The sequence below is a fragment of the Somniosus microcephalus genome, chromosome 23 (genome assembly GCF_052327205.1).
Source record: "Somniosus microcephalus isolate GS21.2 chromosome 23, FLI_Smic_1.0, whole genome shotgun sequence".
NCBI lineage: Eukaryota > Metazoa > Chordata > Chondrichthyes > Squaliformes > Somniosidae > Somniosus > Somniosus microcephalus.
Window position 1 is genome coordinate 61,187,387 of NC_141009.1, and position 25,485 is coordinate 61,212,871.

At 48.5% G+C, this 25,485-nt stretch overlaps 1 protein-coding gene across 1 annotated transcript in view; it reads left to right on the top strand.

Annotated features, from left to right (window-relative positions):
• Nucleotides 1-25,485, top strand: part of LOC147101900 (glutamate receptor ionotropic, NMDA 1-like) — a 128,339-nt gene that overhangs the window by 7,781 nt on the left and 95,073 nt on the right. The window contains exon 2 of the mRNA XM_085965922.1: nt 22,420-22,554. Coding sequence (XP_085822048.1) covers nt 22,420-22,554 — 135 coding nt within the window. The remainder of the gene's footprint in view (nt 1-22,419; nt 22,555-25,485) is intronic.

A 25,485-nucleotide genomic window follows, 5' to 3' on the forward strand; every position in this document is an offset into this window, starting at 1 on the left:
CTCACATTCACCCTGTTGCCAGATCCCTTCATCCTCCTGTCCAGTCTGATCTTCAATGTTGACGCCGTTTCTGCCTCAACCACTAACCCTGGAAGTGAATTCCACAACTTCACTACTCTCTGTGTGAAGTTTCTCCTGCTCTCTGTTCTAAATCTCTTACATTTAATCTTGTATCTATGGCCCCTCGTTCTTAACCCCTCAACTACTGGGCACAATCTGCTTCTATCTGTTCCAGCCTTTCATAATTTTAAACACTTCCAGCAAAGCACCCTGTAATCTGCGTTTTTTTGAAGAAAAACGATGCAATGTTTTGAGTCTTTCATTGTATTTGTATTTCCTCATACCAGGTAGCATTCTGGTGAATCTGTGTTGTACCCTCTCTAATCCCTCAATGTCTTGTTATAGTGTGGTGCCCAATACTGCACACATTATTCGAAGAGTTGTTTATTAAGGTTTAACACCGGCTCATCATTACCTCGTCTTTTCTATTCTATACCGCGTGTGATGAAACCTAGAATTTCATTAGCTTTTTTACAACCTTATCAACGTATTTAATGTCCTGTGAACCTGTCCCCCCAATCCCTCTGCTCTCCCACAGCCCCGAGCCTACTTCCCCAACTCCCTCTGCTCCCCACAGCCCCGAGTCTACTTCCCCAAATCCCTCTGCTCCCACAGCCCCGAGCCTACTTCCCCAAATCCCTCTGCTCTCCACAGCCCCGAGCCTACTTCCCCAAATCCCTCTGCTCTCCCCCACAGCCCCGAGCCTACTTCCCCAAATCCGTCTGATCCCCACAGCCCCGAGCCTACTTCCCCAAATCCCTCTGCTCCCCACAGCCCCGAGCCTACTTCCCCAAATCCCTCTGCTCCCACAGCCCCGAGTCTACTTCCCCAAATCCCTCTGCTCCCCACAGCCCCGAACCTACTTCCCCAAATCCCTCTGATCCCCACAGCCCCGAGCCCACTTCCCCAACTCCCTCTGCTCCCCCACAGCCCCGAGCCTACTTCCCCAAATCCCTCTGCTCCCCACAGCCCCGAGCCTACTTCCCCAACTCCCTCTGCTCCCCCACAGCCCCGAGCCTACTTCCCCAACTCCCTCTGCTCTCCCCCACAGCCCCGAGCCTACTTCCCCAAATCCGTCTGATCCCCACAGCCCCGAGCCTACTTCCCCAAATCCCTCTGCTCCCCACAGCCCCGAGCCTACTTCCCCAAATCCCTCTGATCCCCACAGCCCCGAGCCTACTTCCCCAACTCCCTCTGCTCCCCCACAGCCCCGAGCCTACTTCCCCAAATCCCTCTGATCCCCACAGCCCCGAGCCTACTTCCCCAACTCCCTCTGCTCCCCCACAGCCCCGAGCCTACTTCCCCAAATCCCTCTGCTCCCCCACAGCCCCGAGCCTACTTCCCCAACTCCCTCTGCTCCCCCACAGCCCCGAGCCTACTTCCCCAAATCCCTCTGCTCCCCCACAGCCCCGAGCCTACTTCCCCAAATCCCTCTGCTCCCCCACAGCCCCGAGCCTACTTCCCCAAATCCCTCTGCTCCCCCACAGCCCCGAGCCTACTTCCCCAACTCCCTCTGCTCCCCCACAGCCCCGAGCCTACTTCCCCAACTCCCTCTGCTCCCCCACAGCCCCGAGCCTACTTCCCCAAATCCCTCTGCTCCCCACAGCCCCGAGCCTACTTCCCCAAATCCGTCTGATCCCCACAGCCCCGAGCCTACTTCCCCAAATCCCTCTGCTCCCCCACAGCCCCGAGCCTACTTCCCCAAATCCCTCTGATCCCCACAGCCCCGAGCCTACTTCCCCAACTCCCTCTGCTCCCCCACAGCCCCGAGCCTACTTCCCCAAATCCCTCTGCTCTCCCACAGCCCCGAGCCTACTTCCCCAAATCCCTCTGCTCCCCCACAGCCCCGAGCCTACTTCCCCAAATCCCTCTGCTCCCCCACAGCCCCGAGCCTACTTCCCCAAATCCCTCTGCTCTCCACAGCCCCGAGCCTACTTCCCCAAATCCCTCTGCTCCCCCACAGCCCCGAGCCTACTTCCCCAAATCCCTCTGCTCTCCACAGCCCCGAGCCTACTTCCCCAAATCCCTCTGCTCCCCCACAGCCCCGAGCCTACTTCCCCAAATCCCTCTGCTCGCCACAGCCCCGAGCCTACTTCCCCAAATCCCCCTGCTCTCCCACAGCCCCGAGCCTACTTCCCCAAATCCCTCTGCTCTCCACAGCCCCGAGCCTACTTCCCCAAATCCCTCTGCTCCCCACAGCCCCGAGCCTACTTCCCCAAATCCCTCTGCTCTCCACAGCCCCGAGCCTACTTCCCCAAATCCCTCTGCTCTCCCACAGCCCCGAGCCCACTTCCCCAACTCCCTCTGATCCCACAGCCCCGAGCCTACTTCCCCAAATCCCTGTGCTTCCCACAGCCCCGAGCCTACTTCCCCAAATCCCTCTGCTCCCCCACAGCCCCGAGCCTACTTCCCCAAATCCCTGTGCTTCCCACAGCCCCGAGCCTACTTCCCCAAATCCCTCTGCTCCCACAGCCCCGAGCCTACTTCCCCAAATCCCTCTGCTCCCCCACAGCCCCGAGCCGACTTCCCCAAATCCCTCTGCTCCCCCACAGCCCCGAGCCTACTTCCCCAAATCCCTCTGCTCCCCCACAGCCCCGAGCCTACTTCCCCAAATCCCTCTGCTCCCACAGCCCCGAGCCTACTTCCCCAAATCCCTCTGCTCCCCCACAGCCCCGAGCCTACTTCCCCAAATCCCTCTGCTCTCCACAGCCCCGAGCCTACTTCCCCAAATCCCTCTGCTCCCCCACAGCCCCGAGCCTACTTCCCCAAATCCCTCTGCTCCCCCACAGCCCCGAGCCAACTTCCCCAAATCCCTGTGCTTCCCACAGCCCCGAGCCTACTTCCCCAAATCCCTCTGCTCCCACAGCCCCGAGCCTACTTCCCCAAATCCCTCTGCTCCCCCACAGCCCCGAGCCTACTTCCCCAAATCCCTCTGCTCCCCCACAGCCCCGAGCCTACTTCCCCAAATCCCTCTGCTCTCCACAGCCCCGAGCCTACTTCCCCAAATCCCTCTGCTCCCCCACAGCCCCGCGCCTACTTCCCCAAATCCCTCTGCTCCCCCACAGCCCCGAGCCTACTTCCCCAAATCCCTCTGCTCCCCCACAGCCCCGCGCCTACTTCCCCAACTCCCTCTGCTCCCCCACAGCCCCGAGCCTACTTCCCCAAATCCCTCTGCTCTCCCACAGCCCCGAGCCTACTTCCCCAAATCCCTCTGCTCTCCCACAGCCCCGAGCCCACTTCCCCAAATCCCTCTGCTCCCCCACAGCCCCGAGCCTACTTCCCCAAATCCCTCTGCTCCCCCACAGCCCCGAGCCAACTTCCCCAAATCCCTGTGCTTCCCACAGCCCCGAGCCTACTTCCCCAAATCCCTCTGCTCCCACAGCCCCGAGCCTACTTCCCCAAATCCCTCTGCTCCCCCACAGCCCCGAGCCTACTTCCCCAAATCCCTCTGCTCCCCCACAGCCCCGAGCCTACTTCCCCAAATCCCTCTGCTCTCCACAGCCCCGAGCCTACTTCCCCAAATCCCTCTGCTCCCCCACAGCCCCGCGCCTACTTCCCCAAATCCCTCTGCTCCCCCACAGCCCCGCGCCTACTTCCCCAACTCCCTCTGCTCCCCCACAGCCCCGAGCCTACTTCCCCAAATCCCTCTGCTCTCCCACAGCCCCGAGCCTACTTCCCCAAATCCCTCTGCTCCCCCACAGCCCCGAGCCTACTTCCCCAACTCCCTCTGCTCCCCCACAGCCCCGCGCCTACTTCCCCAAATCCCTCTGCTCCCCCACAGCCCCGCGCCTACTTCCCCAACTCCCTCTGCTCCCCCACAGCCCCGAGCCTACTTCCCCAAATCCCTCTGCTCTCCCACAGCCCCGAGCCTACTTCCCCAAATCCCTCTGCTCCCCCACAGCCCCGCGCCTACTTCCCCAAATCCCTCTGCTCCCCCACAGCCCCGAGCCTACTTCCCCAAATCCCTCTGCTCCCCCACAGCCCCGCGCCTACTTCCCCAACTCCCTCTGCTCCCCCACAGCCCCGAGCCTACTTCCCCAAATCCCTCTGCTCCCCCACAGCCCCGAGCCTACTTCCCCAAATCCCTGTGCTTCCCACAGCCCCGAGCCTACTTCCCCAAATCCCTCTGCTCCCACAGCCCCGAGCCTACTTCCCCAAATCCCTCTGCTCCCCCACAGCCCCAAGCCGACTTCCCCAAATCCCTCTGCTCCCCCACAGCCCCGAGCCTACTTCCCCAAATCCCTCTGCTCCCCCACAGCCCCGAGCCTACTTCCCCAAATCCCTCTGCTCCCACAGCCCCGAGCCTACTTCCCCAAATCCCTCTGCTCCCCCACAGCCCCGAGCCTACTTCCCCAACTCCCTCTGCTCCCCCACAGCCCCGAGCCTACTTCCCCAAATCCCTCTGCTCCCCCACAGCCCCGAGCCTACTTCCCCAAATCCCTCTGCTCTCCACAGCCCCGAGCCTACTTCCCCAAATCCCTCTGCTCTCCACAGCCCCGAGCCTACTTCCCCAAATCCCTGTGCTTCCCACAGCCCCGAGCCTACTTCCCCAAATCCCTCTGCTCCCACAGCCCCGAGCCTACTTCCCCAAATCCCTCTGCTCCCCCACAGCCCCGAGCCTACTTCCAGTCACAGTATAATTACTGCTGGTATTTTTTTAACCAAAATACATCACCTCACAATTACTGATATTGAATTCCATCTCCACTTTTTTGCACATTTCCCATCTTATCAACAGCCTCTGAGACTTCTTTTGGTCTTCTAAAGAATTAACTATTCCTCCTATTTTGGTATCATCTGCAAATTTTGAAACCACTCCCTCTATTACATGGAATTACAGCACAGAAACAGGCCATTCGGCCCAACCAGTCTGTTGAGTCTGTGTTTCCAAATGTAGTTATGCTGAATAACTGGACACAGACTACAGAAATAATTAAACAGGTCTTTAGTAATTGAGGGTCAGGGCTGAACTGGAATACCCTTTGCTCCACAGGGTTTATATACCGGTGTGGTCACCACCGGTACTACAATGTACAGGAGCCATCAAAAAGTAGTCCATCACCTTAAGGTATCCTATTAAGGTGGTACAGGTTACATACACTACAATTCCTCCCCTTTTAGCTTAGCAGTGTACACCCCAATTTAAACATTACATGGATACCATATATACAACTTTCACACAAAACTGTTCAAAGATTCAGTCTCTGAGGAGGCCTCCTGATCCGGGCCGGATAACGCCTTTCAGGGGTCTCTGGTTCTCGTTGCTGGGGTGACTCATCCATTTGATCTCCTATGGATTGAACATCATCATGTACGTTTGAGTCTGAGGTAGATGCTACAGGCTCAATAACTTCTTCAACTGGTGTCTCTGCCGTAGACATGGGGTCGACCCTTGTTCTCGATTCCACAAGTTGGTCAGCATGACGTCGTATTACGTTCTCTCCAACGTCTACCGTGTATATCAAGGGTCCTTGTCGGGCACGAATTGTTCTGGATTGCCATTTATCATTCCTAGAGTCCCTGGCCAACACTGGTTGTCCTATTTCGAAACTCCGAGTGGCCTTGTTATTTACGTGCTGGAATTGCTTGTTTTCGACTTCCCTACGCACATTGGGTTTTAACAAATCCAACCGGGACCGCAACCTCCTGTTATAGAACATTATGGCAGGGCTTTGATTTGTCACTGCATGCGTGGCGTTTCGATATGCCATCAGGAAATTGTCCACCTTGTGTTGTAGTGGAATATGGTCTTCGCTCATGGCCTTTATCGCCTTTTTGAACGTTTGTACAAATCTCTCGGCCAACCCATTTGTAGCCGGATGATATGGGGCAGATGTATAGTGTTTCACCCCATTCTTTTTCATGAATTTCTGGAATTCTTCTGACACAAACTGTGGTCCGTTGTCTGAACATATTTGTTCCGGCAACCCATTCCTTGCAAATATGGTTCTTAGAACTGCGATCGTCTTTTCAGAGGTAGTGGTCGACATCTTAATCACTTCTGGCCATTTAGAATGTGCGTCTACTGCTATCAAAAACATGGAATCCATGAATGGACCTGCAAAGTCGATATGCACACGTTGCCATGGGGTTGAAGGCCATTCCCACGGATGAGGCGGTGCAATTGGAGGTGCGTTTTGAACTTTTTGGCACCCTGAGCAGCTTTTAGTCAGATCCTCTATTTGTTTGTCGATACCTGGCCACCACACATAAGCCCTAGCAAGGCTTTTCATCTTGACTCCCCCCAGATGACCTTCATGCAATTCCTTCAGAACTCTCTCCCTTAATTTAGGAGGAATAATCACCCTTGTTCCATACATCAATGTTCCTTGACAGACAGACAGCTGTTCTCGTCTGGCTGAGAATGCTGGTAACAGTGGGTCGCCATGTGCTGGCTATCCCTTCACTGTCAAATCGTAGACCCGAGACAGTGTCGGGTCGTTTCGGGTCTCTCTCTCAATACCCGCATTGGTGACTGGTAAGCATTAGATGATGGTCGAGTGAAATATCTCGACAGGGTCAACTGCCGGTGCCTCTTCCGCTGTAGGTAGTGGCAGGCGCGACAGCCCATCAGCATTACCATGTTGCTTTGTACCTTTGAATTCGATATCATATTGATGTGCCCCCAGGAAAAGGGACCATCTCTGAAGCCTCTGCGCCGTCATAACCGGAGCATCCTTCTTAGGGCTAAAAATGGAAACCAACGGCTGGTGATCTGTCAGCAGCGTAAACTTTTGGCCTTGCAGGTAATGGTTAAATTTCTTAACTCCCCACACGAGGCTGAGAGCCTCCCTATCTATCTGAGCATAGTTGCGCTCTGCGGAGGTCAATGATCTGGATGCGTTCGCAACTGGTCTTTCCGAGCCATTTGGAAACTTATGCGAGAGCACTGCCCCGATACCATATGGAGAAGCATCACAAGCTAAGCGAATAGGCAGCGTTGGGTTAAAGTGAGCCAACACTTCCTTAGAGGTGATCAGTGCCTTGCTTTTTTGAAAAGCCCGCTTACAATCATCGCCCCACTTCCATGGTATTCCCATTTGCAAAAGAGTGTTCAGCGGGTGTAACACCGTGGATAAATTTGGAAGAAACTTGTGGTAATAGTTAACCAACCCAAGGAACGACCTCAACTGGGATACATTTTCCGGAGCGGGAGCTTTCACAACAGCTTCGATCTTGTCAGGTGACTTATGGAGCCCCTCCTGGTCAATGACGTGGCCGCAGTACGAGATTCGCTTTTGAAAGAATTCACATTTCTGGCGATTAACTCTGAGCCCATATTCTTTCAATCTGGTGAGCACCTGCTCCAAATTCGCGAGGTGATCCTTATCATCATCTCCTGTAATCAGAATGTCGTCCAGGTAGCATTGTGTGCCTGGAATTCCCTGCAATACCTGCTCCATGGCCCTTTGCCAAATCGCTGGAGCCGATGCCACTCCAAAAACCAGTCTATTATACCGATATAAGCCCTTATGTGTGTTGATCGTGAGATACTGGCGTGACGCTTCATCAACTTCCATCTGTAGGTACGCCTGCGCCAGGTCTATCTTGGTGAAGTGTTTCCCGCCAGACAGCGAAGCGAAGATATCTTCAATCCGCGGAAGTGGATATTGCACCATGTGAAGAACCGGATTAACAGTAATCTTGAAATCGCCACAGATGCGAACCTTCCCAGGTTCCCCCGGCTTGTTGCTCAACGAACGCTTCATGACAGGAACAATGGGTGTGGCCCATTTGCTCCAGTCCACCTTTGACAGTACTCCTGAACGTTCTAGCCCTTCCAGCTCTGCTTCCACAGCAGGTCGTATCGCATTGAAAAATTTCTCCGGATCCATTCCCGTCCCAGTAGTGGCGGACCTCCATCAGGTAACACGTACAAGTCCATTTCCTGACTTTCTTTACCATTGTAGACCACATTTACTTTTATCTTTCCGATGGGGTATACTATTTGCCCCGTGTATGTTTTCAATACAATCTCCGTATCCCTCAGGGGAATGTGCGAGAATAACCTTTTGTAATCTTGCTTATTCATGACCGTCAATGCCGATCCAGTGTCCAATTCCATCTTCACTTGGACTCCTGCTATCCGAAGCATGACCCAGATAGTTTGGTGGTCTGCTGTGTTACCCACATTATGTATTTTTAGACAACCCAGTTCCTTACTGCTGGAGTCTGAATCCATCTTCTGTTCATCCGAACTGTTCTCTGTCACCTTGTGTACTTTTTTGTACTTCTCCTGCGGCGACTTTTTGCTGCTGGTCTTCTTTCCTGACCGGCATACTCTCGCTATGTGACCAAGTTTGCCACATTGCCTGCATTCTTTATCTTTGAACCAGCACTGGTTCTGGTCATGCGTTGTCCTTCCGCAACGATAGCACTTTACTGCGCCCAATGCCATTTCATTGGTGCTGAATTCCAATGGCCTTTGCTGTATCTCTGCAGCGCCTCGTGCTGCTGCCTCGTGCGATGCTGCAATGCTGAAAGCTTTGTCCAGCGTAAGATCCTTTTCCTCTAGCAGTCGCTTCTGGGTTCGATTGAGAATTCAGCGTTGCTTTCCTCTTTAAGTTGAATTCTTTTGTAGAATTTAAATCGTTCCGCTATCAGCAGCGGCGTGGGGTTTAAATGCTCTTGCAGGATAGTAACAATATCCGCGAAACTCTTTCCTACCGGTTTATCTGGTGTTACAAGGTTCCTTAATAACCCGTACGTCTTCGCACCCATCGAGTTTAATAGGGTTAGTGCTTTCTTATCCTCCGGTACCTCATTCGTTGTACAGTAAACTTCGACGCGTTCCACATAAGTAGCCCAATCTTCCACATCGCTATCAAAAGCAGTGATGTTACCCGTTTTTGGCATCCTTGTTGAGTTTCCTTTCCTTCGGATATGATTATTATTTTATTTTATTTTTTTCAAAATGGCGGCTTCCCGCGCTTGGCGGCTTTTCCCGCGCTTGTCTTCTTCCCCCGCCGACTCAAAATGGCGATTACCGCGCTGTTGCCGTTCTCGCCTCCCAGCGGTCCTTTATTTTCCCCTACGCTGCTGCTCTTGTTTTCCGCCGCTCCCGCGGTCCTTGTGGACATAAACGCTTTTCTGGCTGCTGCGCGTCTCTGCCCCGATTGCAGTCCGGCCCCTGACACCGGCTGCGGTCGTGTTCTCCGCCCTTTTCGTCGTTTCCCTCCCCTTCTCTCACTGGCAACTCGGCCGACTTCCCCCCCGTGCCGCTCGATCGGGCTTACCCGCCGCTGTCGTCGAAGGGATGTTCACTGATGTTTGACTTCGTGGCCAGAAACCAACCCGGGTTCCCGATTGCCTCCCGTGCTATGCAGTGCCCAGCAGGATGTTGAGGGTGGATGTCCTTGATCGACGCCCGTTTCAGAGGCGAAGCTTCCTTTGATGCAACTGCCGCTAGGTAAGATCAGACTCGTCGCCACTGTTGAGTCTGTGTTTCCAAATGTAGTTATGCTGAATAACTGGACACAGACTACAGAAATAATTAAACAGGCCTTTAGTAATTGAGGGTCAGGGCTGAACTGGAATACACTTTGCTCCACAGGGTTTATATACCCGTGTGGTCACCACCGGTACTACAATGTACAGGAGCCATCAAAAAGTAGTCCATCACCTTAAGGTATCCTCTTAAGGTGGTACAGGTTACATACACTACACAGTCCATGCCGGCATTTATGCTCCACTCGATTTAGATTCTTCATCTAAATCTATCAGCATAAGCCTCTATTCCCTCCTCCCTCATTTGGACTGTCTGTTTAATAGTTCGAAGCTGACTCTATATTGGTAACAGTTATGATTTTATTTAGCAAGAAAAAGCAAGACTTGCATTTCTATAGCGCCTTTCATGACCACCGGATGTCCCAAAGCGCTTTACAGCCAATGAAGTACTTTTTTTTGAAGTGTAGTCACTGTTGTAATGTAGGAAACGCGGCAGCCAATTTGCGCACAAAATCCCCTAGATTCTAGAATGTTCCCAGCAGATTGGAGGGTAGCAAATGTAACCCAGCTATTCAAGAAAGGAGGGAGAGAGAAAACCGGGAACGACAGGTCAGTGAGCCTGACATCAGTCGTCGGGAAAATGCTGGAATCCATTGTTCAGGAAGTGGTAACAGGGCACTTAGAAAATCATAACATGATTAGGCAGAGTCAACATGGTTTTATGAAAGGGGAATCGTGTTTAACAAATTTATTAGAGTTTTTGAGGATGTAACTAGCAGGGGGAACCAGTGGATGCAGCATAATTGATTTCCAAAAGGCATTCGATAAGGTGCCACAAAAAAGGTTGTTATGCAAGATAAGGGCTCATAGAGTTGCGGCTAATATATTAGAATGGATAGAACAGAAGAACAGAAGAATTAGGAGCAGGAGTGGGCCATACGGCCCCTCGAGCCTGCTCCGCCATTCAGTAAGATCATGGCTGATCATCGACCTCAACTCAACTTTCCCGCCCGATCTCTATATCTCTTGATTCCCCACGAGTCCAAAAATCTATCGATCTCAGCCCTGAATCTACTCAACGATTCAGCATCCACAGCCCTTTGGGGTAGAGAATTCCAAAAATTCATAACCCTCCGAGTGAAGAAACTCTTCCTCATCTCAGTCTTAAATGGCCGACCCCTTATGTGAGCAGGGCACAAAGAGCCTCCAAAGGGATATAGACATGTTAAGTGAATAGGCAATAATGTGGCAGATGGGGTATAATGTGGAAAAATGTGAGGTTATTCACTTTGGTAGGAAGAATAGAAAAACAGAATTTTTTTAAATGGTAAGAAACTATTGTTGGTGTTCAGAGAGATTTAGGTGTCCTCGAACAGGAAACACAGAGTGTTAGCATGCAGGTACAGCAAGCAATTAGGAAGGCAAATGGCATGTTGGCCTTTATTGCAAGGGGTTGGAGTATAAGAGTAAGGAAGTCTTGCTACCATTGTACAGGGCCTTGGTGAGACCACATCGGGAGTACTGTGCACAGTTTTGGTCTCCTTATCTGAGGAAGGATGTACTTGCCTTAGATGCGGTGCAGCGAAGGGTCACTAGATTGATTCCTGGGATGAGAGAGTTGTCCTATGAGGAGAGATTGACTAGATTGGGCATATACTCTTTGGAGGTTAGAAGAATGAGAGGTGATCTCATTGAAACATACAAGATTCTGAGGGGGATTGACAGGGTAGATGCTGAGAGGTTGTTTCCCCTGGCTGGAGAGTCTAGAACTAGGGGGCATAGTCTCAGGATAAGGGGTCGGTCATTTAAGACTGAGATGAGGAGGAGTTTTTTCACCCAGAAGGTTGTAAATCTTTGGAATTCTCCACCCCAAAGGGCTGTGGATGCTGAATCATTGAGTATAGATAGATTTTTGGACTCTAGGGAAATCAAGGGATATGGGGATCAGGCGGGAAATTGGAGTTGAGGTCAAAGATCAGCCATGATCTTATTGAATCTCGGAGCAGGCTCGAGGGGCCGTATGGCCTCCTACTGTTCTTAATTCTTATGTTCTTATACATGTCCACACCTGTCTGGTGCCCTTCCTGGCCCTTCTACACTGAGAATGTCCCAAACCTACTAGGATGTATCCCAAAAAATGGAACTTTGGAAAAGTCCATCCAATCATAGGCACCACAAGTTCTGTGTTCAGGCACAAGCCTTGGGCCCGCCTTGTCTGCTTCACAGCCTTAGCACAAGCTTTCCTTGTGCCTGTTGTTTGTCGATGATGCAACCTTGAGGACAACAAGAGTTCTAACTGCAAATACATACTTTCCCCTAATTCTAACAGATGAGAAATAAATCTAAACTAATAAACCTATGGATTAGCAACCTTAATGTGAAACTGCAATCTAGCAAAGCTGTATGCTGAAAAATAGTAAAAAGGGAATTATGTTTGAATTATATTTCAACAACTTACAAAAGTTTGTGCATTCCCACAGACATAGAAAGAGATAAGGCTGTAGACAGCTCGAAGTCTCACCCTGTTCTTTTCCTCTCTCTTGTAGCAGTAACAATTAGTTTTAGCAATAACAAGGCCACTTGTGATACTGCACCTGCCTGAAGCCAGCAGACAGTCCAAAACAGTGTATTTTTGCAGAGCAGTAGCTTTAGAGAAAAGCTTAGGGTCATATAATTCTTGCAGTGCTTAACCCCTCAAAATACACTTTTAAACCCATATTCTTACATTCCCATTAAATGCATCCATGCTATTCACCTCAACTACCCCCTGTGGTAGCGAGTTCCACATTCTCACCACTCTCTGAGTAAAGAAGTTTCTCCTGAATTCCATATTTGATTTCTTGGTGACTATCTTATATTGATGGCCTCTAGTTTTGCTCTTCCCCACAAGTGGAAACACTCTCTCTGTGCCCACTCTATCAAAACATTTCAGAATTTTAAAGATCTCTCTTAGGTCACCCCTCAGCCTTCTCTTTTCAGGAGAAAAGAGACCCAGCCTGTTCATCCTTTCCTGATGGGTATAACCTTGCAGTTCTGGTATCATCCTAGTAAACCTTTTTTGCACCCTCTCCAGTGCCTCTTTATCCTTTTTATAATACGTCGACCAGAATTGTACACAGTACACCAAGTGTGGTCGATACAGGTTTAGCATAACTTCACTACTTTTAAATTCTATCCCTCTAGACATAAACCCTAGTGCTTGGTTTGCTTTTTTATGGCCTTATTGACCTGTGTTGCAACTTTTTGTGATTTGTGTATTTGTACTCCCAGATCCCTTTGCTCCTCTACACCATTCAGATTTTTTTTTCAAAGTAATATGTCACCTCCTGGTTTTTCTTATCAAAATGTAATACCTCACACTTATCTATGTTGAAATTCATTTGCCAATTATATGTCCATTCTGCAAGTTTATTAATGTCCTCCTGTAATTTGTTGCAGTCCTCCTCGGTGTTGACTAGCCCCTCCAATTTGGTGTCATCTGCAAATTTAGAAATTGTGTTTTTGATTCCAAAATCTAAATCGTTAATGTAAATTGTGAACAACAGTGGTCCCAGCACTGATCCTTGTGGGGCCCTACTTCCCACCTTCTGCCACTGTGAATAGCTACCCTACTCTCCGCTTTCTGTCTTACAGCTAGCTAACAATTCATTCTGCTACTTGTCCCCTGACTCCGCATGCTCTGACCTTATTCATTAGTTTATTATGTGGTACCTTATCGAAGGCCTTTTGGAAGTTTAGATATATTACATCTACTACATTACCCTTGTAGTGTATGTACCTTTAAGGGGAGAACTACTTTTTACAGCTCCTGTATACAGTAGTACCGGCAGTGACCACACCTGTATATAACCCTGAGTTGGGATCTGTACAGTTAGTCTTAGAGTAACCCTCATCCAGTAAACACCTGTTGATTGTTCCCTGCAGTCTCTTGTCACATTATTGAAGGACACACAACATCAAGATACACGGATTTAACAACCCTTGTCGATTCTTTCTGCTATATACTCTCTCTAGGCCTATATCCAAAATATTGATTTCTGTGGGACTCCTCTACCCACTTCCAAACACTCAGAAAATCTGCCCTTAACTCCTACTCTCTGTTTTCTCCTTTCTAACCATTTTAAAATCTGGTTTGCTAACCTTCCTCTAACTCTATACCCTTTAATCTTCGCTGGTAATCGACCATGTGGTAAATTGTCAAAGGTTTTCCTAAATCCAGGGGCTCCTTGGATGATGAGGGAGATAGAGAAGATGATGAAACAAAAAAAGAGGGTGTATAATGCACGTCAGGTGAATTCTTCAAGGGAGAACCAGACCAAATACAATAAGTTGAGCGGGGATGTGAAGGTGAAAATAAGATGGAAAAAGAGAGAATATGAGAGTAGAATGGCGGTTAACATAAAAGGGAACCCAAAAATCTTCTACCGGCATGTAAACAGTAAGAGGTAGTAAGAGGTAGGGTGGGACCTATTAAAGACAAAGCAGGTGATATATGCTTAGTAGCGCAGGGCAAGGCTAGAATACTCAATGAGTACTTTGTATCGGTGTTTACTAAGGAGGTGGATGCTGACAAAATATCGGTAGAAGTGGGAAAGGTAGAAGCAATGGAAGGGGTGAAAATTGATAGACAGGATGTACTAGAAAGGCTGGGTATGCTTAGAGTGGACAAGTCGCCTGGTCCAGATGGCTTGCATTCCAGGTTGCTAAGGGAATTGGGGGAGGAGATAGCGGAAGGGCTTGCCATAATTTTCCAATCTTCCCTAGATGCGGGGGAGGTGTCTGAGGATTGGAAAGTGGCAAATGTGACACCATTGTTCAAGAAAGGGTGTAAGGACAATCCTAGTAACTACAGGCCGGTCAGTTTAACATCAGTGGTGGGTAAAGTTTTAGAAACAATAATCAAGGAAAAAATTAACTGGCATTTGGAGAGGTTTAAGCTAATTAAGGAGAGCCAACATGGGTTTATAAAAGGCAGATCGTGTTTGACTAATCTAATTGAATTTTTTGATGAAGTAACAGAGAGGATTGATGAAGGGAATGCAATGGATGTTGTCTACATGGATTTTCGGAAGGCGTTTGACAAAGTACCACATAGAAGGCTGGTTAACAAAATTGAGGCTCATGGAATAGGTGGGTCAGTGGCAGCTTGGATAAGAAATTGGCTTAAGGACAGAAAACAGAGAGTTGTGGTAAATGGCTGTTTTTCAGGCTGGAGGATGGTAGACAGTGGTGTTCCCCAAGGGTCAGTGCTGGGCCCACTGCTTCTTTTGATATATATAAATGACCTGGATATTGGAATACAGAGTAGAATTTCTAAATTTGCCAATGACACCAAACTTGGGGGTGTAGCAAACAGTGATGATGATATCAATCGACTGCAACAGGACATAGAAAGACTAGCAGAATGGGCAGACAATTGGCAGATGGAATTTAATAGAGAAGTGTGAGGTGATGCATTTTGGCAGAAGGAACAGGGAAAGGCAATATACACTTAATGGCACAGTTTTAAAGAGTGTGCAGGGACAGAGGGACCTGGGAGTTAATGTGCATAGGTCCCTGAAGGTGGCAGGACATATTGAGAGAGTGGTTAACAAAGCATATGGGATCTTGGGCTTCATAAATAGAGGTATTGAGTACAAAAGTAGAGAAGTTATGCTGAACCTTTATAAAGCACTGGTTAGGCCACAACTGGAGCATTGCATCCAGTTCTGGTCACCACACTTTAGGAAGGATGTGAAAGCCCTTGAGAGGGTGCAGAGGAGATTTACCAGAATCATTCCGGGGATGAGGGATCTTAGCTACAAGGATAGGTTGGAGAAGCTGGATTTGTTTTCATTAGAACAAAGGAGGTTGAGGGGTGATTTGATAGAGCTGGAGAAGATTAGGACGGGTTTGGATAGGCTGGATGGGGAAAGGCTGTTCCCACTAGTTGATGGTACAAGGACTAGGGATTTAAGGTTTTGGGCAAAAGATACAAGGGGAACGTGAGGAAAAACTTTTTTACGCAGTGAGTGGTGAGGACCTGGAACTCGCTGCCAATGGAAGTGGTGGAAAACATAGAAACATAGAAGATAGGAACAGGAGTAGGCCATTCGGCCCCTCGAGCCTGCTCCGCCATTCAATGCGATCATGGCTGATCATCCAAATTCAGCACCCTGTCCCTGCTTTCTCCCCATATCCTTTGATCCCCTTAGCCTTAAGAAATATATCTAACTCCTTCTTGAATATATTTATTGAATTGGCCTCAACTGTCTTCTGTGGTAGAGAATGCCACAGGTTCACCACTCTCTGGGTGAAGAAATTCCTCCTCATCTCAGTCCTAAATGGCTTATCCCTTATCCTTAGACTGTGACCCCTGGTTCTGGACTCCCCCGACCATCAGAAACATCCTTCCTGCATCTAGTCTGTCTAGTCCTGTTAGAATTTTATAAGTTTCAATGAGATCCCCTCTCATTCTTCTAAACTCTAGTGAATATAAGCCTAAACGACCCAATCTCTCTTCATACGTCATTCCTGCCATCCCAGGTATCAGTCTGGTATCCCAGGAAGCGGAGACACTCAATGTTTTCAAGGGGAGACAGGATAGGCACTTGAGGGAAATAAACTTGCGGGGCAATGGGACTGACTGGATTGCTCTACAGAGAGCCGGCACGGACTCGATGGGCCAAATGACCTCCTTCTGTGCCGTTATGACTCTATGGGGGAGAAATTCAGTATCGCCCCATTGGGGGCGCAATTATTGGCCGGGTGCTAATTATCGCCTCCGACTGCAAACTTGGCTTTTATTGCCCCTGGAGGTGATTGGAGCGCTAAATCAGGCGCTTCACACCTGTCTTAAGGCGCAAAGGCCGAGGAGCGAGGCGCTACCTCAGAGCGCTGGCGAAGCTCAGGTGATGTCAGTCAGCAATGGAACACAGACACACTGGCGCCGGCCAGTTCTTAAAGGGGAGGGTTGATCTTGCTCTCCATCCACACCCTGTTCGTTGCAGCCTTGAATCTCGGCCTGGAGAGACCTGTACATCAAATCTGCTGGAAAGAACAATGGAGAGGCCCAGGGAAAGAGCTCAGAGTGCAGCCCCCACAGTCTCTTCTAAATAAATACAAGGAAGGGCAAATCAAAATGAACCTGCAAAGTGCTGCTCAGTACCCAGAACCCCTTCACACAGCGTTGAATCTCTCCAGAAGTCTCCCCCTCTCTCTCTCAGAATGCGTGGTGCAAAAATGTCACCAACAAAAAAGGCAGGAAGCGGTCACCTTTAAATAGCGCTCCCCCAGTCCCTTCCTGACTGCAAAACGCTCCCCTCAACCTGTCGTTGCTTGCGGCAGGCGGTAAGGCAGTGGGTGCCACTCAATACCCGGTCCGGGGCGCTACCGGGGCATTGCACACTCGACTGATCTCACGATCTGCCAGCGCAGGAGATCATGGCGGTAGTGTTCAGGCGAACTACTTCATTCACAAATAAAATTATTTACAGTAATATTGGTGAGAGATTGAACAGGACAATAAAATAGGAGTCTTGTGACAAAATCCAAGGCGCTAATCAAAACAAACTCATCAGACGAGAACCTCTTGTCAATCTATTTTATATACTTTGAATAAAAAGAACTCACCCCTAGACTTTCCCTCCTCTAAGGTATTCCTTTCCTGTATTGTAATATCTTGGAGGAAGGAAAATCTGGGGTGGGTGGGGGAGAGTTCTTTGGGTGGCTGTTCTCCCCCAGCTGCTTAAATATAGCTTCCTTTATTTTACCTGTTATTTACAAGATAGTTATGGATAAGGAAGGCCATTCGGCCCATCTTAATTCATCTATCAAGTAGGTTCTGAAGTCCTGCCCATTTCAGCATCTGATTGTTTCTTAAATGATTCCAGGGTTGCCTCTCCACCTCCCTTCCTGAAAGTTTATTCCTCACATTGACTTCTCTTTGTGTAAAGAAGACTTTTGCTGACACCAGTCCTTTTATTAGTTTGATTCTATGTCCCCTTGTCCTACTCCTGGAATTTAACTTTAAGTAATATTCCCATACTGTTTATTACCTGATCTTCCTCTATAAGATCATCTTTCAGATGCCTCTTCGAGGTTGAAAAGCCCAAATGTCTCTAGTCTCTCCTCATTGCTCGGTCCTTTGACAGTTGGGACCAGCTTGTGGCTCTTCTCTCAACTATCTCCAGTGTTTGACTGCCCCCTTTGTGTGTTGGCGACCAGAACTGGACACAGCACTCAAGGTGCGGTCTGACCAGAGCCATGTACAGTTTGGGTACAACTTTCTCGACTTATATTCTACTGTTTTGACTATAGTTCAACAATCTGTTGGCTTTGTTGATTACTGCTTGGCATTGGTTTGGTATGGTCAGTGTTGAGTTAACTAAGACTCTTAGATCTCTTTTGACTTCATCTTCAGCTATTTCAACACCATTCATGGTGTATGTGTATCACTTATTTTTTTCTCCAATGGGCAGTACTATAAACTTGTATGCATTAAATGTCATCTGCCATTGTTCTAACCATTTACATATTTTAATCTAACTCATTATGTAATTTCTGAGCTGCCTTCTTTAATCCCACTCCCCCTCCTGGTTTGGTATCATTTGTAAATTTGACCAATTTGCATGAGTTTCTGAATCCAGGTCACTTATGTAAGTTAGACACCAGTGATCCCAACGCCGAGCCCTGGGGCACCTTCCTTGGTATTCCTCCCTACCTGGACATGTCTCCTCTGAAGAGTAATCATTGTTTTCTAGCCTTCAGCCAATTTGTTATCCATACCTAGGGTCCACCCTGAATCCTTACAGCTTTGAGTTTAACTAAAAGCCTTTCATGTGGAACTTTGTCAAAAGCCTTGTGGAAGTTTCACCGTCCACTCGGGCTTGACTTCCTTGATGGTTGGTCAGGCTGGGCCTTCCAGTCCATGCTGACTGCTGTTTGTGCAGTTATTATTGTACCGATAATCCTCCAGTTTACTCCCGATAATCGATTCCATTATTTTACATGGAATGTTTGTAAGTCTATTGGGTCTGTGGTTGCTTGTCTCTGCTTTATTTCCCTTTTGAAGATGGGCACCATGACAGCCTTGTTGATGCTAGGCTAATGTGTACTTTCCCGGATCAAAGTTGTTGCCCATTTTATACTTAAGTGGTGGGTTTGTTGCTTCCAGTCCGACTGAACCTTTCCGATACCCAATGACTCCTTCCTAACCACAACATATAAGCCAACCATCAACAGTTCACACTGACAGTCAGTGCTTTGAACCTGCTGCTGACTTGTGAGACGGACAATGGGTTCAGGAGGAAAGTTGGAACTGGAGAAGTTTGCAGAGTAAGGGCAGGGCAAGGGCGTGGAGAGGTTTGAAGTTGAGGATGAAGATCTTGGAATTTAATCCGTTGGGGGATGGGGAATGTAGTTCAGCTGGGATGGGAGTGATCGGCAGACAGGACTTAATGCGGGACAGGATGCAGGCAGCAGAGTTTTGGACAAGTTGTATTTACGCAATTTAGAGGAACGGCAGCCAGCAGTGGTTGGGGTGCGTCGGGGCAAAGGTGGAACTAAGTGATCTTGGTGATGGGTAGGGTGTGGTGTTAAAATCCCTGCTCAGGTTGAATAGGACACCAAGGCTGCAATTAGTTCATGAGGGAGTGGCCAGGGAGGGGGTTGGAAGCAGTGACAAGAGAGAAGAGCTTGTAGTAGGACTGACAATGCTGGATACTGTCGTCCCGATGCTGAGCAGAAAGAAGTTGTAACTCACCCAATACTTGATGTCAAACATGCAGTCTGACGATGTGGAGGAAGCGGAGGAGAATGGCATGGTCAACTATGTCGACTGCTGTGGAAAGGTCAAGGAGGATGAAGAGAGATAATGCAGCCACAGGGCTAGTGCCCATTCAGTGCTATTAGAAGATTAGAAGTTGGACTGAAGGCATTCGAATAGTGAGTATTGGATGAAATGCCCAATGAGCTGGGAGACAATGATGCACTTGAGGACCTTAGGAAATAAAAGGAGGTTGGAGATGAGACAGAATGAGCAGGGGACCACTACGAGGAGTTGAGTGATCAGGAGCTGATTGGGAAGGGGGTCAGTGGAGCAGGAGGTGGGTCTCAAGGATAAGATGAGCTTGTAGAGGGCTGGGTTGGTTAGGGTTGGGGGTGAGTGAGAAACTGAATGCCACTGAAGAGTTGGTGGCAGTCTAGGGGGAGGTTGGTGGCAGGAGAAAGGGTTAGAGGCAGCTGCATGGATGGTCTCTGTTTTGGAGATGAAGAAACCCATGAGCTCCTCATGCTTTGTGTTTGAAGTGAGGGTGGACGGACAGGGAGAGAGGGTTAAGGTGGCTTTTGGTCATGGAGAAACGGAGCCTGGGCTTGGCCTTGCTCTGGAATGATGGGCAGGTTTGGCTGACGAGAGGGAAGCACGGTAATGCTTGACGCAGTCAAGCTGGGTCTGGCGAGTGATGATGAAGGCAGCTGTGCTGCAGTTACACTCGGGTTTGCACCCCTCTGACTTGAGGGAGTGAAGATGAGGATTGTACCATGGGTGCGACAGGATGGGAAACGGTAATCGATTTGCTGAGAACAAGGGCATTCAAGGCAGCGGCGAGGGAACTGTTAAGCAGGTTGACTGGAACAAACGTGTATCAGAGAAACTATTTCCTCTGTTGGGGGAATCCAGTACAAGGGGACATAACCTTAAAATTAGAGCCAGGCCATTCAGAAGAAAAATCAGGAAACACCTTTTCACACAAAGGGTAGTGGAAGTCAGTGCCTGGCCGGGGCGGGCGGAAGCGGGAATTCGGGCGGCAGGAGGACCCAGCAGTCAGGTAAATGTTGAGGAGCGGGGGTCCAGAGATGATCACGATCAGGGGAGCAGGGTGAATACGGGGCAAGGGGAGACCCAAGGATTCCTTGTGAGGCCCCGGAGGAGCACCGCTGACCCTCAAGGAAACCTAGAAAATTAAAACGTACCTTCCGGGCTTCTTTTGACCCAGGATCTGGGTCCTGGCAGGTTTGGCCTGATGGAGAAACCACCACTGCTCCCCTGCTCATGCCCCAGGCTAAAATTGCAGATCGGGCCCCCATGACGTCATCGAAGCCCACTCTACATATTTAAAGAGGACCTCTCCGGCTTTAGACAGGTGTTCTTGCCGCCTGTAATTTAAAATTGCAGCTGGTCAGACCGGGGCAGGAAAGGAGTGAGCAATTCCCACGTAACTGCCCCTCCGTTTGGTTTCCACCAGGTGGGGGAATTGAAATCCAGGCCAGAGAATATAATAAAAAATACTCAGCATGGATTTCTACAAGGACAGAAATGTTTAACTGACCTTACTGAATTCTTTGAAGAAGTAAGAGAAAGAGTAGACGAGGGTAATGCGGTGGATGTGATGTACGTGGACTTTCGGAAGGCCTTCGATAAGGTGCCACATAAGAGACTCCTGACAAAGGTCAGGGCCTGTGGAGACAGGGGTCAGGAAGCAGAATGGATTGAACGGTGTCTACACACAGAAAACAGAGGGTCGGAGTTAAGGGAAGTTTCTTGGACTGACAGGAAGTGGGAAGTGATGTCCTGCAGGGATCTGCGCTGAAACCATTGCTGCTCACCTTACAGTATATAGAAAAGATTTGGACTTGGGAATTGGAGGTATGGCGTCGCAATTTGCAGATGATACAAAATTAGGGAGCAGAGCTGATAATGTGGAGGATTGCACTAAAATACAGGAGGACATAAATAGGATGGCAGATTGGGCAGATAAATGGATAAAAAAATCAACATCGAGAAGTGTGAGATGGTCTATTTGATCAGAGGAATAAGGAGGCCACTTATTACTTAGAAGATAAGAAACTAAATGGGGTAGAGGGTAGAGGAGCAAAGAAATCTGGAAATAAAGAGATATAAATCGCTAAAAGCAGCATCGCTAGTTGGTAAGGCCATAAAGAGTCAAACAAAGTATTGGCGTTAGTGCCCAGAGGAGTAGAGTACAAAAGCAAGGAGGCAATGTTGAATTTATATAGCACCTTGGTTGGACTACACTTGGAGTGATGTGCACAGCCCTCGACTCCATACTACACAAAGGATGTCGAAGCACTGGAGAAAGTGCAGAAAGGACTTACAAGGATGATCCCAGAATTGAGGGGATGCAACTGTCAGGAAAGATTGAGTAGACTGAGGCTGCGTCCTCTGGGTAAGAGAAGACTAAGAGGAGACCTGATACAGGTCTTTACAATTGTGAAGGGGTTCGATCGGGTGGATGTGGAGAAACCGTTTCCACTTGTCGGGGAGTCGAGAACAAGGGGGCATAAATATAAGTTAGTGACTAACCGATCAAATAAAGAGTTTAGGAGGAATTTCTTTACACCAGTGAGTGGTGGAAATGTGGAACTCTTGACCACATGGAGTGGTTGAAACAGATAGCATTGATACATTTAAAGGGAGGCTTGATGCAAACATGAGGGAGAAGGGAATAGAGGGATCTGGGAGCAGGTGGGAAGAGGGAAGTAGGGTGGGAGGAGGCTCGTGTGGACTATGAACACTGGCATAGATCACTTGGGCCGAATGGCCTGTTTCTGTAGATTCTATGTAATTCTAGCCTTCAGTGAGGGGAGTGGGGGGAGGAGTGTAATTTCTTGACTGGGGAGGAGAAAGAGTGCCCGCACTGAATGGGGAAAGGAAGGGGAGAGAGACTGCCAGTATGGGCAAGGGTGGGGCGGGAGGGCGCGGGGGAAGAGTGTTGGTATTAACTGGGAGGATGGAAACATCCCTGTGAAAGGGTGGGGTGCTGGATGGGAAACAATGGGCCTGAACACATGATTGCTATTCCGACTCCTTGCCCATTCGGGTCTGGGCCCTCCAGGTTAATAGTGCTGTGATGTTGGAGGAGGCTCGGTTCCTGTGTGTTTTCACAGCTCTTTGTGTGGTTTCTTTCCCAGGTGTATGCGATACTGGTGAGCCACCCACCTGGTCCAAGTGACCACCTCACTCCAACTCCTGTATCTTACACCGCCGGCTTCTACCGAATCCCTGTGATTGGCTTGACGACACGCATGTCAATATATTCCGACAAGGTAAGGAATACCCAGTCAATCTGGGCGACTCGGCCTGTCATTCAATACCTTGAAGTGGCGATAGTCGCTTTATTTTTTACCTCAGTTCTTTTCACCCCGTTGAAACGAGTGGGCAGAAATCACAGGCAGACGAACAGAGAATCAAAGAAATAACAGCAGAAAATGCTGGAAAAACTCAGCAGGCCAGGCAACATCCGTGGAGAGAAATTAGAGTCGACGTTTCGGGTCGAAACCCTTTTTCAAAACTGGAAAGGAAATGAAATAGATCGAAAGGCAGGGCTGGGAGAGAACAAAAGAGAAGAGACATTAAGAGGTATTCAAAACCAGACGAGATGGTGATAGGACTAGTGGAGACAAAAGACGGCTCTAGATTAGGTGTGAAATGTTCTGGCAGAATGAGAGACAGCGGCCATGTGGGAGAGAGAAAAAAAGGAAAGGTGGGGGGGGGAGGGAAGGGAAAAACCAGAACAAAGGGGTGGATAAAAAATATAAGTAAAAATGTAATAGGGGCCGAGGTTCTGATCTGAAATTGTTGAACTCGATATTGAGTCCGGAAGGCTGCAAAGTGCCAAAATCAGAGAATCCTGCCTTGTTTGTTTTTAATCTCCATTGTAAGTTTCCGTTGCTCGCTGAACATCAAATGAACGTTGCATGCATTACACATTGGTAGGTGACTGATTCTCAGAACCATCTGCACATGGTTGAAGAGACACTCCAAACTGGGTATCACCATGTTACATACAGGACTGACAAAGCTTCCTAAACTGCCACTTCAGTCTCCATTACTCTCAGTTCACATTCTGGGGAGTTACTTCAAGTACCACTCACAATCTGAGACAGGAGAAAGCTACCATTCGCTAGGTAATCCTTCCCTCACCTCGACCTTCAAGCTCTCTCTTTGTGTGACAGCCTTTCTTGTCCCTCTCTGTTCCATGATCTAACTGAATGGCAGAACAGGGTTGAGGAACTCCTGTTCCTACGTTCCTCCTATGTACAGGTAATTACCAGAACAAACCATTTCCTTTCTCCCTGTCTGACTCCACTGAGGTGTGTCTGTGTGTCTAACCGTAGTTAGTTCAAAAATCATTCACGTCTCCCGATATATAATCAACATTATACAAGAACGTGGTTCGAATGTGGAACTCGCTACCATATGGAAAAGTTGAGGGGATTAGGACATAGAAACATGGAAATAGAACAGCAGTGGGAAACATTGAATACAGCAAGTCCAGGAGAAATATATCCCACTAAAAAACAAGAACAAACTAGCCAGCACTGACACACTGTGGATGAATGAGGAAATAAGGACAACATTGAAACGAAAGAAAAAGTCACGCACTGAGTACAGAGACAACAAAGGAGGGGGTGACAGAAGGGAATATGAAGAGGTTGGGAAAGAAGTCAAAAAAAACAATTAGGAAGGCAAAGAGAAACTACAAAATTAAATGATCAAGGAATAAAAAAAGAAATAATAAAGTATTCTACAGACACATAAATAACAGAAGAGAAATCAGAATAGGCCACTGAGGGATACGCACAATAAACTCACAGGTAATGACGGCAAAATAGCAGAAACATTAAATAATTACTTTGCCTCGGTATTTACCAGGGAGACTAACAGGGTAACCATACCACTAGAAGAATAAATCAAAAAAGATATAAAGATATTTAAGATAGAAATGGGGAGATCATTGATAAACTAATCAAACTTACGAGAGGATAAAACCGCTGGTCCTGCTGGATTGTATCCGCACATAGTAAAATAAGTTAGGGAAGAGATAGCAGAGGCATTATTACAGATATATAAAAATTCATCAGAAAAGGGAATAGTGCCAGAGGACTGGCAGTCAGCGAATGTGATTCTTATATTTAAAAAGAACAAGTCCAGGGAACTATAGACCAATTGGCTTAACATCTGTGGTAGGAAAGATAATGGAATCCTTACTCAAAGATGTAATAGAAAAACATCTAGAAACTGAAAATATAATAAACAGTAGTCAGCATGGACTCCAAAAGGGAATCATAGAATCATAGAATAGTACAGCACAGAAAAAGGCCATTCGGCCCATCGAGTCAGTGCCGGCTCTTTCGAAGAGCAATCCAGTTAGTCCCACTCTCCCGCTCTTTCCCCATATCCCAGCAATTTTTCTCCTTCAAGTATTTATCCAATTCCCTTTTGAAGGCGACTATTGAATCAGTATCTGTAACTCACTCCCGGCTATCTGTTATTCTATATATAGATCGTGGGGTGGGGGGAGGGGGAGGGGTGTGTTTGGTGTGCTAACTCGGCCTCTATTGTGCCTCGCTTAGTGATGAAATATATATTAGCTCGGGGGCTGTGGGAGCAGGGCATCCACTTGTGTACCACATGTCCCTAGGAAACTAGGCATGAGGACATAAAATAGATAAACTTTGTTAATAATAATAAATTCAGAAGGTGACTGGTGAGCTGTCTTAAGTAGACTTTAATGAAATGTTTCTTTACTGGGGGGGATTTTTCCTCTTGATTTACTTCCTCTTGAATGAATCTGTGTGTTACCCAACGATTGATCGGCTCGTAGGTAGGACCTGCTCTTCTGGTTCCTGCTAGCAGCCACCCTCAGGGTGTAGCTCACTGCTGACTGCTTCAGAACCAGCTTTAACTCCAGTCAGCAGTACGTGCGTGACCTCACTGCAGTCGTGCAGTACGTGCGCGACCTCACTGCAGTCGTGCAGTAGGTGCATGACCGCACAGCAGACATGCAGTACGTGTGTAACCTCACTCCAGTCGTGCAGTATGTGAGTGACCTCACTCCAGTCGTGCAGTACGTGTGTGACCTCACTGCAGTCGTGCAGTATGTGAGTGACCTCACTCCAGTCGTGCAGTACGTGTGTGACCTCACTGCAGTCGTGCAGTATGTGAGTGACCTCACTCCAGTCGTGCAATACGTG